Source organism: Gobio gobio (genome assembly GCF_949357685.1).
Source record: "Gobio gobio genome assembly, chromosome: 22".
Taxonomy (NCBI): Eukaryota; Metazoa; Chordata; class Actinopteri; order Cypriniformes; family Gobionidae; genus Gobio; species Gobio gobio.
Window position 1 is genome coordinate 21,054,398 of NC_137118.1, and position 17,559 is coordinate 21,071,956.

Below are 17,559 nucleotides of genomic sequence, written 5' to 3' on the forward strand. Positions count from 1 at the left end.
TGTCCAAACCTGTATGAATTTATTTCTTCTGCTGAACACAAAATAATATTTTTTTTAAGAATGTGGGTAACCAAACAAGTTGATTGGTCCCATTGACTTCCATTACATTCTTCAAAATATCTTCTTCTGTGTTCAGCAGAAGAAAGAAATTCATACAGGTTTGGAACAACTTGAGGGCGAGTAAAGGACAGAATTTTCATTTTTGGGTGAACTATCCCTTTAAGAATGTACATTCTAAAAACTTCTTGATTCTGGTCAGCGTATGATCTATATTTAGACTGACTGAGGTGGCAATATTGAGGCCAAAATACAGAATCTGATGCTATATTCATTGCTAAAGAAACGCGTCTAGGTTATTTCTCAGAAATGAATGTTTCTTCATGAACACTTCCCTTTTTAGCCATCAAACATTGGGTTGAGAAAATTCCCCACAGTGCTGTGCTCAGAATCCAAAAGGCGTCCGTAAGAAGAACGTCTGCAACACACAAACAAATCATAAGGCCACTGACAATCAATTTAACAATAATTGCAAAAGTAAAATGTAAATTAACTCTGTTATCGCCTACTATGCATTAAAGGGATAATAATATTCACCCCAAAATTTGAAGACAAAAATATTATATATTTTGCATAAAGGAAATAGCATCTATTTTAGATTTTTTTTTTTGTGCCATTTAATGTGATTTAAGCACATTCCCTCCCAACTACTGTAATGCAAAATATTGTCCTTCTCAGTCATAATTTATCACAATCAGCAAATATTAAACTCACTACAATAAAAACTACTATGATGCATGTATAAATACTACTACAATTTAAGTTTAATGCATTTTATTTTTCACATCTTTGTTCATGATGAAATGTAACAATAAAAATATATATATTTATTAAATTTATAACAAAAAAACGAATTATCCCCATCAAAAATTATCCCCTTCTTTTATATATATATATATATATATATATATATATATATATATATATATATAAATGATCAGCTCTGTGGGACTCACCATAAAATGCTTTGGAAGAAAAATAAAAAAAGATGACTACAAATAACTAAATTTTTTCTCTTGACTCACCTGATTTTGAAGAAGTACGCCCCAACAAGTAAGATTAATACAATAGCAAGGAAGCCAATTATGATTCCAGCGACACTCCCTAAAAAGGAACAAGGAAAATATTTAGTTTGCTCAATCATATCTGACATAGTCAGTCATGAAAGCTATTTTAGGCATTTTAAGAATTACTATATTGTTTCTATTATTAATTATTCATATCAAGCAAAACACAAAAATCAAGTACAAAAAAAAGTATACTGAAAAGACAAGCGTGTAATTTTCTTACACTCTTTCTTTTTGCATACAGGGAATTCATTTAGATACTTCGGACACACTTAAAAATGTGAATGTCACCACATGCACGCTCGGTCGCTCACACACTCTCTCTCTCAAAGCTATGTCTCACAAAAAGAGGTGTGTCAGGTTTGAAATGACAGGACAAAAGTTACAGTGTTCAAGATGTTCCACTTTGTGGTTGTCACATGGTAGCGGATCATGTCCATACTTAATGCGTTGAACTACATCTGTGGTTACTCTCCTACAGTATGTGTGAACTTGAGGAGAACTGACTTCATACATCCACCCAAAATCACTGAAACACCAGTAGGGCTGTGCGATATTGAAGAAAAATGCAATATGCGATATCCTTGTTAAATAATGCGATATTCGATATGCGATACGATATTGCTTTAAGTGTGTAAAATCTATTTCTTTCCCCAACTGATATCTTTCACTTAAAGCATAACCGACTGTGTTTTACATGAATACTCATCAAGACAGCCATTTTGACATAACTGTGTGTGTATTTGACAGTTCGACTGTGTAACAAGACACGAAAAGAAAAATGGCTTGCGCGCACGTTTCGGTGTGTGAGTCAGACAGCAGACAGCACGAGACTGCAAGTAGTTGTTTTTCGCAAGTTATTGTGTTTAATAACTCTTTTTAACGTCAAGCAAGTCACATAAGTAACAGTCGTGTGCCCAGTCTATTCTCTGATATGCGTCAACCTAAAACATACATTTTTCACAATGTTGAAGTAGCCTATTAAAACCATTCAGATATCGTGTGCCCTTGCAATATGCATATTGCGATATGTACATATGCGATATTTCGATATATTGCACAGCCCTAAACACCAGCTAAAATTCCTTGAGCAAAAATGTTTGTTCTGAGAAAAGCTCTAGTAGCATTTGTTTGCAGATGACACTTGTTTGTTGTGGGGTCAGGTGCAATGACATTCAGACAGTTTTAAGTGTGGTCGAAGTGTCCTACTTAGATGCTATGAAAAGGGTGAGGAACAATATAAACATTACGGGAAAAGGCTATAGGTAACTGTTAATGGTTCAATCACTCAGTTACTGTATTAAATATTAACTTTGAACCATGGGCGAGGCTAGCCCCTTTTTAGGGGTGCTTCAGCACCCCTAAAAAGGAGCTCAGCACCCCTAAAACTTGGAGTAAGAAATTGTGTTATTTAAATTTTTTGTTAGTCTTTTACACGGTTAAATAATGTCCAAAACATACCCCGTAGTTTGTGGTTTAAAATGTATGTGTTAAGGAGGAAAATGAAAACATCCCCGCATAGCAAATGGTGTCATCCTCTTCTCTTCTTCTACTTCTCCTCTGTACCTGCACCGCTCAGCACGACCGTCATCCAGCGCGGAACACACGCAGAGTGAGAACACGTGCAGTAGTGTTGTGATCGGTTGAAAGCTGTGTCTGACACTTCTTTCCTTTTACCTAGAGTTGTTCCGATTTCGAAACCATATCGGTGAGTACTGGAGTCAGTATCCTGAATCACCATGGTGGTACACCAATAATAAGTGTTTATTCTCGGACTTTTTAGTCCGGCGGGTCGCCGCTGCTGTGGAGTAGCACAGGGGCCAGTTGCATAAACTAAGCCATTATGTTAAGACAGTGTCTTAAGATCTAGTATGAGCCACTAGCAGTTAGGCAAGTGGCATTCAGTCTTACTTTTCGTATCAAATTAGGCCAGTCTATGTTTTTATGTAACTGATTTAAAAAAAATGTGAACAGTCTTAAAGAAAAAAAATGTATGTCTAACTTGTAAGACTAGTCTTAGCGGTTTATGCAACCGGCCCCTGGGTGACTCGTCCATAGTCATAAACGGAGAGAAGTAAGTAGTTTATCGTTAATTTGATACTCATTTTAACAATCGAGAGTCATGTAAACATGACGTCACATGCGTCTTTTCTGGTCAGTCGTCATAGAAACATGAAGCCCTGGCGTTTGGAGTGAAAACAAACGACGTATCACTGAAAACACTCACTGTGGCTTTTTAAATGAATTGTTATAAATTCCTAGATTTATATCTGTTATTTTTCAGTTGTGGCTGACTATCAAACTAGACAATAAAAGAAAGTTTCATGTTTTTCTTTTGCTATTCATTCATCACACACAGGATTTAACCTGAAACAGGCTTAACTCCTGAACTCCTAGCATAACTCTCTCGCTCTCTCTCTCTCTCTTTGTCTGTGTGTGTGTGTGTGTGTGTGTGTGTGTGTGTGCGTGTGTGTGTCTGTCTGTCTGTGGCCTGGCAGTGAGCAATGGACATACGACAATTATTTAAAAGAAAAAAGACAGATTCAGGTGAGAGACTAGGGACAGTCCATAATGACCTCTGTCTTGTTTTTTGTTTTGTTTTTTTTGTTCTTCTGAAAAGTGTTGAGCTAGAGTAACAGATAATGCAAACCAGCTGTAGTTGTATCAAATTACTTATCTAGGCAATGGTCCCCTGTTTTTATTTTATTTATATTTATTTCAAACTCACAAGCTTCTCTTGTAAAATGAATTTGTCATTTAAAAAGTTTCTAAGCCCAATAATAATAATAATAAAGACATTTAAAATGACACGCCTCTGTGTGCCTTTTGATCATATCCTTAGAATCTGTAAATGGTCTCATTTTTGTGACATGACAAACTGTCCTCAACTCTCCTGCCTACAATATATTTGTGTATGATTGTCAGTGCCAAGGGAAAGAGAGGGAGATGGCGAAGGAGAAAGGGAAAGGGAGAGCATGCAGGAAGAATCAGGTGAGGAAATAACAACAATAAATTGACATATAGTGAATAGTGGCAAGCAAAACAGTAACTACTCCTGTTTATGTGTGTGTACTCCTATACAAACTTATTGGCATTAAGTAGCCTATATTACATTTTTTTTGTAACATTATTTTACACCACAGTTTTTCTTAATAAAGGAGGAAAACAACAGGGAGAGTCCATAAGGGATGAGAGGGAATTGACTAGTGAAAGAAATGAAGAGACAGAGGGAGTGCAACATAGAGAGCACCAAGCCAAAGCAGCAGAGACAGAAGAGAGCTGTTCAGACTTAGGGGATAAGGACACTGGTCCTAAACAGTTAAAGCTGTCTCAATACCCTCATACTCAGTTTGGCACACAAAAAAGAGCCTTTCAAGAACAGTGGTTCAAAAGTTTCAGATGGCTGGAATACTCAGCTAGACAAAATGCTGCTTTCTGCTTTCCTTGTAGGGTATTTGGCAAAAATGTCAGAAAGGATGCACTTGTTAATGATGGAGTTAATAACTGGCAAAAGGCTCTTAGCAAGTTTCAAAAACATGAAACAACACAGTCACATAAGGACAGTGTGGTTTGTTGGAACAGCTACAAAGCAAGCCTGTCAAAAGGGAATGTTGTAGAGCAGATAGAGGCAGCAAGTACCACTGAAATTAGTGAAAGAAGGCAGTACCTAGAGCGTATTATGGCAGTAACCTGCTTCTTGGGGAAGCAAGGCATAGCATTCAGAGGTCATGATGAAACGGATGAGAGTCACAAAAAAGGCAATTTCCTAGAGTGCATGTCACTTTTGACGAAATTTGATCCCTTCTTGCAAAGATACACAGCCCCTTCAAACACCACGTTCCTCTCATCTGAAAAATGAGATGATAGAGTGCTGTTCACAAGAAATAACAGAAAATATCATCAGTGAGATAAAGGGAGCAAATATGTATGCCATTATGGCTGATGAAGCCAGGGATGGAAAGACAGAACAGTTGGCACTCTGTGTTAGATACGTGTCTGTTGAGGGTGCCGTCAAAGAAAGGTTCCTAGCCCTTACAGAGGTGTCACAGTTTGATGCTTCTTCGATAACAGCTGCAATTGAAAATCAGTTGGTAAAGAAGGGAATTGATCAGTTGAAATGTGTGGCACAGACCTACGATGGGGCAGCTGTCATGAGTGGGGATGTTGGGGGTGTACAAGCCCATTTAAAAAAAAAGCAACCTGAGGCAATTTATGTGCATTGCTATGCACATGAGTTAAATCTTGTTTTATGTCACACATGCAAAGTTGTCTCTGAAGCCACAGAGTTCTTCAACATGCTGGAAAGTCTCCATTCTTTCTTTAGTGTCTCCCTTGTAAACCACCATAAGTTTGTGGACACTCAAAAGAAGTTAGGGTTGCAGCCAAGAGAACTTGTGCAGTTGTCAACTACACGCTGGGCATGCCAGCTTCATTCAGTGACTGCAGTGATTGATAATTTCCCTGCTATCATTGAGTGCCTCTCCACAATCAAGACACCTACAGCAGTTGGATTGAGGGCAAAACTCTCCTAAAATTCTCCTCAGTGTATTTGCTGATGGTTTTCCACACTCTCCTGTCTGTAACAGCAGGTTTACATAGATACCTACAGAAGGAGACCATTGACATTGCCCAAGCAGTGACATACAAAAATGCAGTGACTGACACCATGAAGCAGAAACGCAGTGATACCACTGCTGCAGATCTGTACTCCAGAACAATGGCTATGTGTGAGGCAAACCAGATAGCAGTAGAATCATCCTCAGGACAGAGGCGTAAGACAAAGAGAATGGATGAATATGTTGTTGAGTCAGCTTGTGGGGCAGGCAGTGAAACCTGTGGCTCTTCAGAGTCTGAAGATCTCAAGAGGAAACTTTTGTTTCCTTGTCTGGACCGAATGATCTGTGAACTTGAGAGGCGTTTTTCTGGTGTGAATGAGGATGTGCTCAATGGAATTCAGGCATGCAGTCCAACCTCAGGCCATTTCTTGTCTGAGCCTCATCTGACAGCACTGGCTCTGCATTACCATATTGAACTTAAGTCAGAGGAAGTGATAGTCGCAAAAAACTTTCTGAAGCGCAAGAGTGAGGCTGGTACAGTTCAGGACATGCTAGCAGTGTACAAACTCCTAGATTCGGAAATGTTCCCTTCACTGAAAGCTGTTATGCAGGTTGCCTTGACAATACCAGTTAGCAGCTGTACATGTGAGCGGTCTTTTAGTGCCTTGCGTCGGCTCCATACATGGCTCAGGAGGACCACAGGCCAAAGCAGACTCCAGCACCTAGCTGTGATGTCTATTGAGAAGGAGTTGCTTGAAAAAATTGAACACCAAAGGGTCATTGACAGGTTTGCCACCCTCAAAGTGCGGCGACATAGATTAACTCTCCCAAAGTAGAGGCAAATGGGGATTCAGGGGAAGTACTTCAAAGATTTCCCTCTTTCTTTTTTTATATCTTTACTTTCTAAGTATTTTCAAGACGTCTGTAAATACTCTGGATATTTTGGACTTTTTGTTTTTACCTTCTTTTTTGTTTCTTTTTCTTTTTTTTTGCTCTTGATATGAAGCTTGTTTTATTATTATTTATTGATGACATATTGGTTTATGAAAGTTCAGACAGGCATGCATCCAGATATGTTAGAGATGGCCATTTGTAAATAATTTACAGAAGATGAATTACATTTTGTTGTCCAAGTACCTGTTACTTTGTTCAATGACAATAAAGTTGAATCTAATATAACCAATCTGATGACTGTTGATACAAAATGAGGCACATGGAGTTATCGGTCAGGAAAACCAGCTGAGTGAAGAAGGTTTTGTGTTTGTTACAGGGGGCTGTCTGTGTGAACTATCACAATTAAGCTGGTGTTCTGAAAAGGTCTCAAAAAAAAAGAAGAAAAAAAATCTGGATTTTGGAGTTAGTTGAATCAATGTTAAAATGATAAAGTTATTTTTCAATAGACATATTTTTTGTTTTTGTGTGAAAGAGGGTGGGTGGTGGCAGTGGGGTTCATTGGGTGCTCAGCACCCCTAAAGCTCTGACCCTAGAATCGCCCCTGCTTTGAACTAGGGCTGCAACGACGCGTCGACGTCGTCGATGACGTCGACTACGAAAATACGTCGACGTGCGTGAAATGCGTCGACGCGTCGGCGGCACATTATTTACGTTCTAGAATGAAACAGAAGATCTAGAATAATGGCAGCTTCTGCTCCCGGGCATAGTGAAAATGATCATTTATCATATAAAGCCAGACCGCGACATTCAAAAGTGTGGGAGTACTTTAAACAGAAGCCGAATAAAACTGTGCTTTGTTCGCTCTGTAATGCCGGTTTCACACTGCACGCAGTGGCAGAGCAGAAGCTGTGCGCGTGGAGAGCGGGAGCTTTCACACTGCAGTCAGTGTTGCCAAGACCGCTTTTTTCCGCGGAATTGGGCTACTTCTACACTGTTGCCGCGGGCTGTGTCTTATGTCCGCGGGTTGAAGCAAAAAAACACACATATTTAACCCCCCGAACGCGATGTTTACCAGAGAACCTCCCCGAAACGCGATTGGGCTTGTTTTGGGCTAGTTTTGAGTAACGAATGGGTGGGTTTTGTTGTGTAAACCTGGCAACCCATCTGCCAGTGTTCTCTCGCGCAGCTGAACCGTGGCGCGTGTATTGCAACAGACGGTCACATTTTCCTGGGTTCTTCTCCGACCCCAGTACGTCTCGTGCTTTTATTTATTATGGGCTGCATATATCTCCTGTTAATGCGACCTGGTTCCGCTCTGTCCCAAACACATATGCATAATAACTTGTTGTATATAGGTAGTTTACATGATTAAAGTAACATTAAAGTTAAGATATGCCTCTAGCTTTAATAATTTAAATGTGTCTTTGAAGTTTGGGCAAAAACTTCTGGCAGCTTTAGTCGTTGTTTATGCACATGTATCTTCAAAATAGACGACTAGTTATACATTAACACTATGCTGAAAGCTCCTGTATGTGAACCTTTTGCAGATAAATACAAGTGCATTTTCGTTTACTATTGACACAAATCAATAAGTAAATCATACTCAACTACTATAGTAAACAACTTTTCCTAATTAGGCCTACTCTGTATACATTTTATGATGAATAGTATCATTATATATTATGTTTAAAAAGCTTCTTTTGTTCATATATTTCATTATAAAATGGCACACTATGTACACTACCCTTCCTGAAATACAATTAATATTGTCATCATTCATTGATTTCATGTTAAAATAATATACAAATTCACTACCCTCTTTGAAATACAATAATCAGTAAAAAAGAATAATAAGATTAATCTGGAAAAATAATCGTTAGATTAGTCGACTAATCGAAAAAATAATCGTTAGATTAGTCGACAGAAAAAATAATCGTTAGTTGCAGCTCTACTTTGAACACACTTAACGTGTTCGGGAATCAGTGGTTTGGGTGTGTACAAAATAATAAATCCAGTTGCTAAAAACACTAACCTGTTTGTTAACTGCCTTGGTCAATATCCAAGAATGTTTGTATTTAATATAGTTTAATTACAGGCTTGAGGAAATAAAATAAAATAAAATATTTTATGACTTAGGCTAGTTAGAAAAACAGGAGGAGTAGAGGAGTAGTTCCCTTTAAAATGAAAATAACCCCATGATTTACCCTCAAGACATCCTAGGTGTATATGACTTTATTCTTTTTGATGAACACAATCGGAGTTATATTAATAAATATCCTGACGTTTCCAAGCTTTATAATGGCAGTGTCCATTGAGTTTGAAGCTCAAAAAAGCACATCCATCCATAATAAACATACTCCACACGGCTCCGGGGGGGTTGATAAAGGCCTTCTGAAGCGAACCGATGGGGTTTTGTAAGAAAAATATCCATATTTAAAACTTTATAAAGTAAAATATCTAGCTTCCGGCAGACCAACTTCCGTATTCAACTTGCGTCCGCCTCCCGCAGTTCAAAAAGCTTACGCTACGTTCTAGTGATACGCCACGCCAGTTGCGCCTTTTCCATAAGTTGAATTGTGTTCAACAGAAAGAAGAAAATCATATACACCTAGAATGGCTTAAGGGTAAGTAAATCATGGGGTAATTTTTAGGGGTGTAACAATGCATCATGGATAGTGGCAATATGTATTTTGAATAGTTCACCCAAATGAAAATTACTATATGAGGAAAAAATGCAAGTTTACAGAGTTTTAGTGTCAGTACTACATTCAACTACTATAATGATGAAAATACAATGTAGCCTATAATAATGCAAAAAAGTCCTAGCCTATTAATTTATAGCCCCACCGTAATCCCAAATTTTGCATTTTAATCAACGGTGTAGTCATGGTGTAATTGTAATGTTGTAGCGTGATATGTATTGAATCGTGGCAGGAGGGTACACCCCTAGTAATTTTCATTTTAAAGTGAACTACTCCTTTAAATTTCATACTAAAATTTCATCACTTTAGTTGTTAACCTCAATAAAAAAGTTTGAATTTTAATTTACCTGACCCGGTTTATGAAAACCATATAGGAAACTAAAGAGTCTTATAAGGAAATACAATACACCCCTTGACCTACTTAAGATCTGGAGCAGAAGGTCAGAAAACAAAACTTAGCATTCATTCAGCTGGATAAATTGGTGGGACTGAAACACTGTATTGATGATACAATGAAATATTTACACAAGTTGCAAAAAATATGCACTCATACCCGAGCTCAGGCCCTCTGGGTTTTTTCCAAGACTGGTATCGTGTTGTGTGGACGATGCTACCGGATTTTTGGTTGTCGTTTTTAACTCAGTAGAAGAGGGCACAAGTTTGGTTGTAGGCCTAGTACTAGTAACCATATATGTAGTTTTGGCACTAGTAACAACCGCTGTCGTGTTTCCCAGCGTTGTGTTCGTTGAGGTAAAATTCTCTGAAGAAGAGGATGTTGTCTGAGTTACATTCACCCAACTCGATGTGGTCGATTCGTTGGTCGCATTGGTGACTACGCTGGTGAGCTCCGTTGCTGAGGAGGTAGTATTATCGCTAGAGGTTGTATTTGCTGTTGTCTGAGCAGATGTAGAGTCGTTTGTAGTGCTCGAGGTGGAAATCATAGGGAAATCAGTTGTTGTTTCATTTGAACTGACGACCGTGGAGACAGATTGACTCGTGTTTCCCTCAGTGACATTAGCTGATGCTGTGTATGTAACGTTAGAAGTCAATGTCGTTGAATGAGATGTAGTTTCTGCTGTTGCTGTCGATGTGTCATCTGTGCTGCCTCCAAATATCATCCAACCTTCAAGTCCAACACACAAAAACAACCAAAAAGCCACAAAAAGTCTACATTAACTTAACTTAACACACAATACATATCAATAATAACCACATCTTGCACCAAAACTGCATCTTCTAAACAGGAAACACTTACGTGGAGTCGCTTTATGTGCTGTAGTAGTTGCACATTACAGTAGCCTATGTTTAAATTCAAATTACCTTTATTACACCTTATAAAAACTAAAGTAACACGAGCTACACATACAGTAACGTCAAATGGCAATTTTAGTAGCACGTGTTTTTAATGAATTGGTAAGCATAATATTTAATATTACAATTTATATTACAGATGTCACATGTAGGCTATTAGGCTAATTAATTACAACAGCAATGTCATTTTAATTCAAAGGTCCGTAAAATAATTATTGTTGTTGATAACTTATAATAAGTAGCTAAGTGAACACTATAATGTTTGACATAGTACCCATTATAAACATACCTGCAAATATCACCAGCGTTGAAAAGTGCATCTTCATTTTCCTTCCTCTTTCGTTTCTTACGCTGCGACTGTTTAACCGTTTCTCTTGCACTCCAACACATGTGAGTGACAAGAAGGAAATTCACACGCACAGGTCGTGAGCGCGCAGGCGTGCACGCCTCCGCTCTATTGTGACCTCTTCTAATAATGCCATATCAGACGAGCAAATAAACATGCGGGCAAAGGTGCTTTCTTGGCAAATAAAAAGCGAGGTATTGTATATGGAGTGTAGGCAAATGGCACGAATTATAAACAGTTTATCGTAGGAGACCATGACATGCAATGGCCAAAACTCGCCACTAGAGAGGAGCAAATCATAGAAGATTCACTGAGACGTCTGTGCACTTACAGTCACCATCAAATCAAAAATACCTGTGTTTATTATAAATTGTTCATCACAATTCTTTTAATTAATCTGCTGCCTAATCTTATATTCAAAATAACCTTCCCTCCCTCTTGCTCATCTCTTTTCTGATGATGATGTGATAACTGGCATAGGGGCGGGACAATAACCTGTCACTCACGTGAGATCAAGTCCTGCCCTACATTTTGCTCTTGTCCGAGAAGCACACGTCTTGTCCATCAAGATCATTTTCACAGATGAACACAACTTTTATGAATTTTGAAGCCTAAATGCAGTCGCCAAAAGTAAAAAGCTAAAGACAAACAGACTACACCACGGAATACTGCCATCTGTAGGTTTGTGGAAAAACTTTAGGAATTATAGTTAAAGGGTTAGTTCACCCAAAAATGAAAATTCTGTCATTAATTACTCACCCTCATGTCGTTTGACACCCGTAAGACCTCCGTTCATATTCGGAACACAAATGAAGATATTTTAGTTGAAAGCTGATTGCTGAGAAAGGCTTCAGATAGGACTCCATTGGCATTCAGTACACTTATACTCCCAAGACCCATAAAAGGCACTTAAAACGTTGTTACAAAGTCCATCTCACCACAGTGACTCTACAATAATTTTACGATGTGACGACAATAGTTTTTTTGCGCAAAAAAAAATCAAAATAACACCTTTATCCAACTTGTTCTTGTCTTCCGTGTGTGCCTCCACGACGCACGCGCGAGAATATGACGCAGATCCGGCGTTCGGACACATGACCCAGAAGCGATTTGTTTACAAGCAGAGGAAGACGCACGTATCTAAGCTGTTGAATTCTACATTGATCGTGCTTTAGGTCTCGGCGTAGTTCTCAAAATCGGGCTAAAGTGTGCATTTCATGAATTCCCGAACCCCAGCGCTACGTCATATTCTCGCGCATGCGTCGTGGAGGCACACACGGAAGACAAGAACAAGTTGGATAAAGGTGTTATTTTGATTTTTTTTTTGCGCACAAAAACTATTGTCGTCGCATCGTAAAATTATTGTAGAGTCACTGTGGTGAGATGGACTTTGTAACAACGTTTTAAGTGCCTTTTATGGGTCTTGGGAGTGTAAATGTACTGAATGCCAATGGAGGCCTATCTGAAGCCTTTCTCAGCAATCAGCTTTCAACAAAAATATCTTCATTTGTGTTCCGAATATGAACGGAGGTCTTACGGGTGTCGAACGACATGAGGGTGAGTAATTAATGACAGAATTTTCATTTTTGGGTGAACTAACCCTTTAAACCCTCTCTCATGATTGTTCCATGTTGCATTTGCTCTAGTATTTGTCCTTCATTTATGTATGGAATTTTTTCAGATTTATGCCAGTTTTGTTGATTTTATTTGCCAGTTTCTATAAAAATGCTCTCTGTTGCAGTCACAAACGTGTGTGTGTGTGTGTGTGTGTGTGTGTGTGTGCGCGCATGTGTGTGTATGAGACAGAAAGTTCGTTCCACTTTGTGTTTATGCTCTAGGACCAGATCTTGATATAAATGTAGACATTTTCAGATTTATACTGGATTTAGTAGATTTTTTTTTGACAAACAAAGTGGAGAAAAAAAAGCATTTTTTACATTTTCCCATTCATTGCCAAAATCTAAAAAATGCCCCCAGACACCTGTGTGTGTGTGTGTGTGTGAGTGAACATGCTTGTTCCATATTGCATTTGTGCTCTAGTATTAGTCCTTCATTTATGTATGAAAATCTTTCAGATTTATGCCAGTTTTGTTGATTTTATTTGCCAATTTCAATAAAAATACTCTCTGTTGCAGTCACACACACGTGTGTGTGTGTGTGTGTGTGTGTGTGTGTGTGTGTGTGTGTGTGTGTGTGTGTGTGTGTGTGTGTGTGTGTGTGTGTGTGTGTACGTGTGTACGTGTGTGTGTGTATGAGATAGAAAGTTCGTTCTACTTTGTGTTTATGCTCTAGGACCAGACCTTGATATAAATGTAGACATTTAATTTTTTTTGACAAAAAAAGTGAAAAAAAAAAAATTCTTTACACTTTCCCATTCATTTTCAATGTGGGGTCAGTCTGACCCCGAGGGACTTAAACTGTAAAAAAATTTTTACACACCTTTAGAACAACCAAATCAAGCCCATGTTTGTGCATGTTTATATAGATTATTTAGGAAAAGTCACTGAGTCTCATGGCCCTGAGATGAAGGGAACACTTTTAAAAAATGGAGGAAAAGTCCAGTGGGGTCAGCTGGACCCCAAGGGCCGATCAAGGGTTAAGCCTTGTCTGTGAAACCGGGGGCTAATGTAATGATACAGATTTTTAATACAATACTATATCAACATTGGTGTAGTTTTACATACATTGGAACTGCATTACTGATCCTTCTTGTCCCCATTGTTTCTCCAACAAGCTTATTGTAAGATAGTGCACAGTTTAGGTACAAATGACAATTATAGCAAGACTACAGGTGGAAACAACATGTTGTCATATCATCATTACATGTACGCTGAGACAACTTAGTTTATCCTCATTCCTAACCACATTCCATGATGATCTGTGTAGAGAGTCATACAGGTGGAGCTCAGTAGGAGCAAAGGGCATGTTGACTTTGTTTTGCAACTCACAAATGCACCATTATGATGATGATATCAGTATCAGTGTTAACAGTAACAGTATAAATCAGAATAAGAAACCTGATGAAAAGACCATAAGGTGATCTGCTGGTCTAAGATGAGTTGGTTTCCATGCTTTGACTGGTTTTCAACACCGGACTAGGCCAGATTCTGTATCTTAAACAAGCCTAGAGCAGCTAACTAACTTATGCTACGCTGGTATTTTGGGAAAGGGATCAATGTATATATCAAATACATTGATTCTGTCAGCACATTATTGGTTTAATGTGGTGAAAGAGGAAAGAATATTTATTTTTTTAATCAAAGACTCTAAACAGAAAGCAGTGATTGAGGGGTGTGTTCTATGAATGGCTGTAGTTTCAGAGTGTCATTTCAAACATACTTTCATGGTTTCGACATATGCAGAATGATGCAACAACCTTACCATAGACAGAATATTACAATGTGCCAACACTGTGAAATGTTCAAAATGCACGAACTCTTTACAGAGAAGTGTTATATTTTCATTTAGGTACTACTACATTTACATTTTACATTTATGCATTTGGCAGACGCTTTTATCCAAAGTGACTTACAGTGCCCTTATTACAGGGATAATCCCCCTGGAGCAACATGGAGTAAAGTGCCTAGCTCAAGGATACACTGGTAGTGACCGCTGGGATCGAACCAGCAACCTTCTGCATATCAGTTCCATGGTTTAACACACTTGACCACCATCTCACAGCAGTATAATCTAGTGTTTATTTTATTTCAAGTAATGAAAATGTTTTTGATGGTTTTAATCTTAATTAGTTATAACTATAATAACACTGCTAAAGAGTTTTGATGCAGCATAAATTAAAGGGATAGTTCACTCAAAAAAGAAAATTCTGTCATTAATTACTCACCCTCATGTCGTTCCAAACCTATAAGACTTTTGTTCATCTTTAAGATTTTTTTTATGCAATCTGAGACATTTCTATCCCTCCATTGACAGTTGAAGTTCATAAAGATATCGTAAAACTAATACAAATGAATTGAGTGGTTTAGCCCAATTAATTCAGTCTTTTACATATAAACATTCATCAACTCACACATCAGTTGTGGTAAACGGAAGCTCAAGCATGTTCGCTTGTCGTGCGACAACCAATGAGGTTCATTCTCGTGTTACGCAGCACATTTGAGCTTCAGCAAGAACCAATGAGGTTCATTCTCAGAACCAATGAGGTTCATTCTCGTGTTATGCAGCACGTTTGAGCTTCTGCAAGAACCAATGAGGTTCATTCTCGTGTTATGCAGCACGTTTGAGCTTCTGCAAGAACCAATGAGGTTCATTCTCGTGTTACGCAGCACATTTGAGCTTCTACAAGAACCAATGAGGTTCATTCTCGTGTTACGCAGCACGTTTGAGCTTCTGCAAGAACCAATGAGGTTCATTCTCATGTTATGCAGCACGTTTGAGCTTCTACAAGAACCAATGAGGTTTGTTAGTGTTACGCAGCACATCTAAGCTTCTGCAAGAACCAATGAGGTTCATTCTCGTGTTATGCAGCACATCTGAGCTTCTGCAAGAACCAATGAGGTTCATTCTTGTGTCACGCAGCACGTTTGAGCTTCTGCAAGAACCAATGAGGTTCATTCTTGTGTCACGCAGCACGTTTGAGCTTCTGCAAGAACCAATGAGGTTCATTCTCGTGTAATGAAGCACATCTGAGCTTCTGCAAGAACCAATGAGGTTCATTCTCGTGTTATGCAGCACATCTGAGCTTCTGCAAGAACCAATGAGGTTCATTCTCGTGTTACGCAGCACGTTTGAGCTTCTGCAAAGAACCAATGAGGTTCATTCTCATGTTATGCAGCACGTTTGAGCTTCTGCAAGAACCAATGAGGTTCATTCTCATGTTATGCAGCACGTTTGAGCTTCTGCAAGAACCAATGAGGTTCATTCTTGTGTTACGCAGCACATCTGAGCTTCTGCAAGAACCAATGAGGTTCATTCTCATGTTACACAGCACGTTTGAGCTGCCACAAGAACCAATGAGGTTCATTCTTGTGTTATGCAGTACATTTGAGCTTCAGCAAGAACCAATGAGTTTCATTCTTGTGTTACGCAGCACATCTCAGCTTCTGCAAAAACCAATTAGGTTAATTCTCATGTTACGCAGCACATCTGAGCTTCTGCAAGAACCAATGAGGTTCATTCTCGTGTTACGCAGCACGTTTGAGCTTCTGCAAAGAACCAATGAGGTTCATTCTCATGTTATGCAGCACGTTTGAGCTTCTGCAAGAACCAATGAGGTTCATTCTCGTGTTACGCAGCACATTTGAGCTTCAGCAAGAACCAATGAGGTTCATTCTCAGAACCAATGAGGTTCATTCTCGTGTTACGCAGCACATTTGAGCTTCAGCAAGAACCAATGAGGTTCATTCTCAGAACCAATGAGGTTCATTCTCGTGTTATGCAGCACGTTTGAGCTTCTGCAAGAACCAATGAGGTTCATTCTCGTGTTACGCAGCACATTTGAGCTTCTACAAGAACCAATGAGGTTCATTCTCGTGTTACGCAGCACGTTTGAGCTTCTGCAAGAACCAATGAGGTTCATTCTCATGTTATGCAGCACGTTTGAGCTTCTACAAGAACCAATGAGGTTTGTTAGTGTTACGCAGCACATCTAAGCTTCTGCAAGAACCAATGAGGTTCATTCTCGTGTTATGCAGCACATCTGAGCTTCTGCAAGAACCAATGAGGTTCATTCTCGTGTTAAGCAGCACATCTAAGCTTCTGCAAGAACCAATGAGGTTCATTCTCGTGTTAAGCAGCACATCTAAGCTTCTGCAAGAACCAATGAGGTTCATTCTTGTGTCACGCAGCACATCTGAGCTTCTGCAAGAACCAATGAGGTTCATTATCGTGTTAAGCAGCACATCTAAGCTTCTGCAAGAACCAATGAGGTTCATTCTTGTGTCACGCAGCACGTTTGAGCTTCTGCAAGAACCAATGAGGTTCATTCTCGTGTAATGAAGCACATCTGAGCTTCTGCAAGAACCAATGAGGTTCATTCTCGTGTAATGAAGCACATCTGAGCTTCTGCAAGAACCAATGAGGTTCATTCTCGTGTTATGCAGCACATCTGAGCTTCTGCAAGAACCAATGAGGTTCATTCTCGTGTTACGCAGCACATTTGAGCTTCTACAAGAACCAATGAGGTTCATTCTCGTGTTACGCAGCACGTTTGAGCTTCTGCAAGAACCAATGAGGTTCATTCTCATGTTATGCAGCACGTTTGAGCTTCTACAAGAACCAATGAGGTTTGTTAGTGTTACGCAGCACATCTAAGCTTCTGCAAGAACCAATGAGGTTCATTCTCGTGTTATGCAGCACATCTGAGCTTCTGCAAGAACCAATGAGGTTCATTCTCGTGTTAAGCAGCACATCTAAGCTTCTGCAAGAACCAATGAGGTTCATTCTTGTGTCACGCAGCACATCTGAGCTTCTGCAAGAACCAATGAGGTTCATTATCGTGTTAAGCAGCACATCTAAGCTTCTGCAAGAACCAATGAGGTTCATTCTTGTGTCACGCAGCACGTTTGAGCTTCTGCAAGAACCAATGAGGTTCATTCTCGTGTAATGAAGCACATCTGAGCTTCTGCAAGAACCAATGAGGTTCATTCTCGTGTTATGCAGCACAT

The 17,559-nt window shown here is 39.1% G+C and overlaps 1 protein-coding gene across 1 annotated transcript; it reads right to left on the reverse strand.

Moving 5' to 3' along the window:
- Window positions 1–252: 252 nt before the first annotated feature.
- On the reverse strand, window positions 253–10,962 carry parm1 (prostate androgen-regulated mucin-like protein 1). The gene is made up of 4 exons (XM_079804374.1): window positions 10,877–10,962; window positions 9,830–10,399; window positions 1,083–1,161; window positions 253–475 (listed from the first exon to the last, which is right to left on the reverse strand). The coding sequence occupies exons 1-4, from the start codon at window positions 10,911–10,913 to the stop codon at window positions 397–399; spliced, it is 765 nt and encodes a 254-aa protein (XP_079660500.1). The 5' UTR covers window positions 10,914–10,962; the 3' UTR covers window positions 253–396.
- Window positions 10,963–17,559: the final 6,597 nt, after the last annotated feature.

Excerpts from the sequence above, each read along its gene's own strand:
- parm1 (XM_079804374.1), bottom strand. The coding sequence starts at position 10,913 with ATGAAGATGCACTTTTCAACGCTGGTGATATTTGCAG. Across the intron at positions 10,400-10,876 it reads AACGCTGGTGATATTTGCAG|GTTGGATGATATTTGGAGGC; the intron begins GTATGTTTATAA and ends TTGGACTTGAAG. Across the intron at positions 1,162-9,829 it reads CCCAGAGGGCCTGAGCTCGG|GGAGTGTCGCTGGAATCATA; the intron begins GTATGAGTGCAT and ends GTTCCTTTTTAG.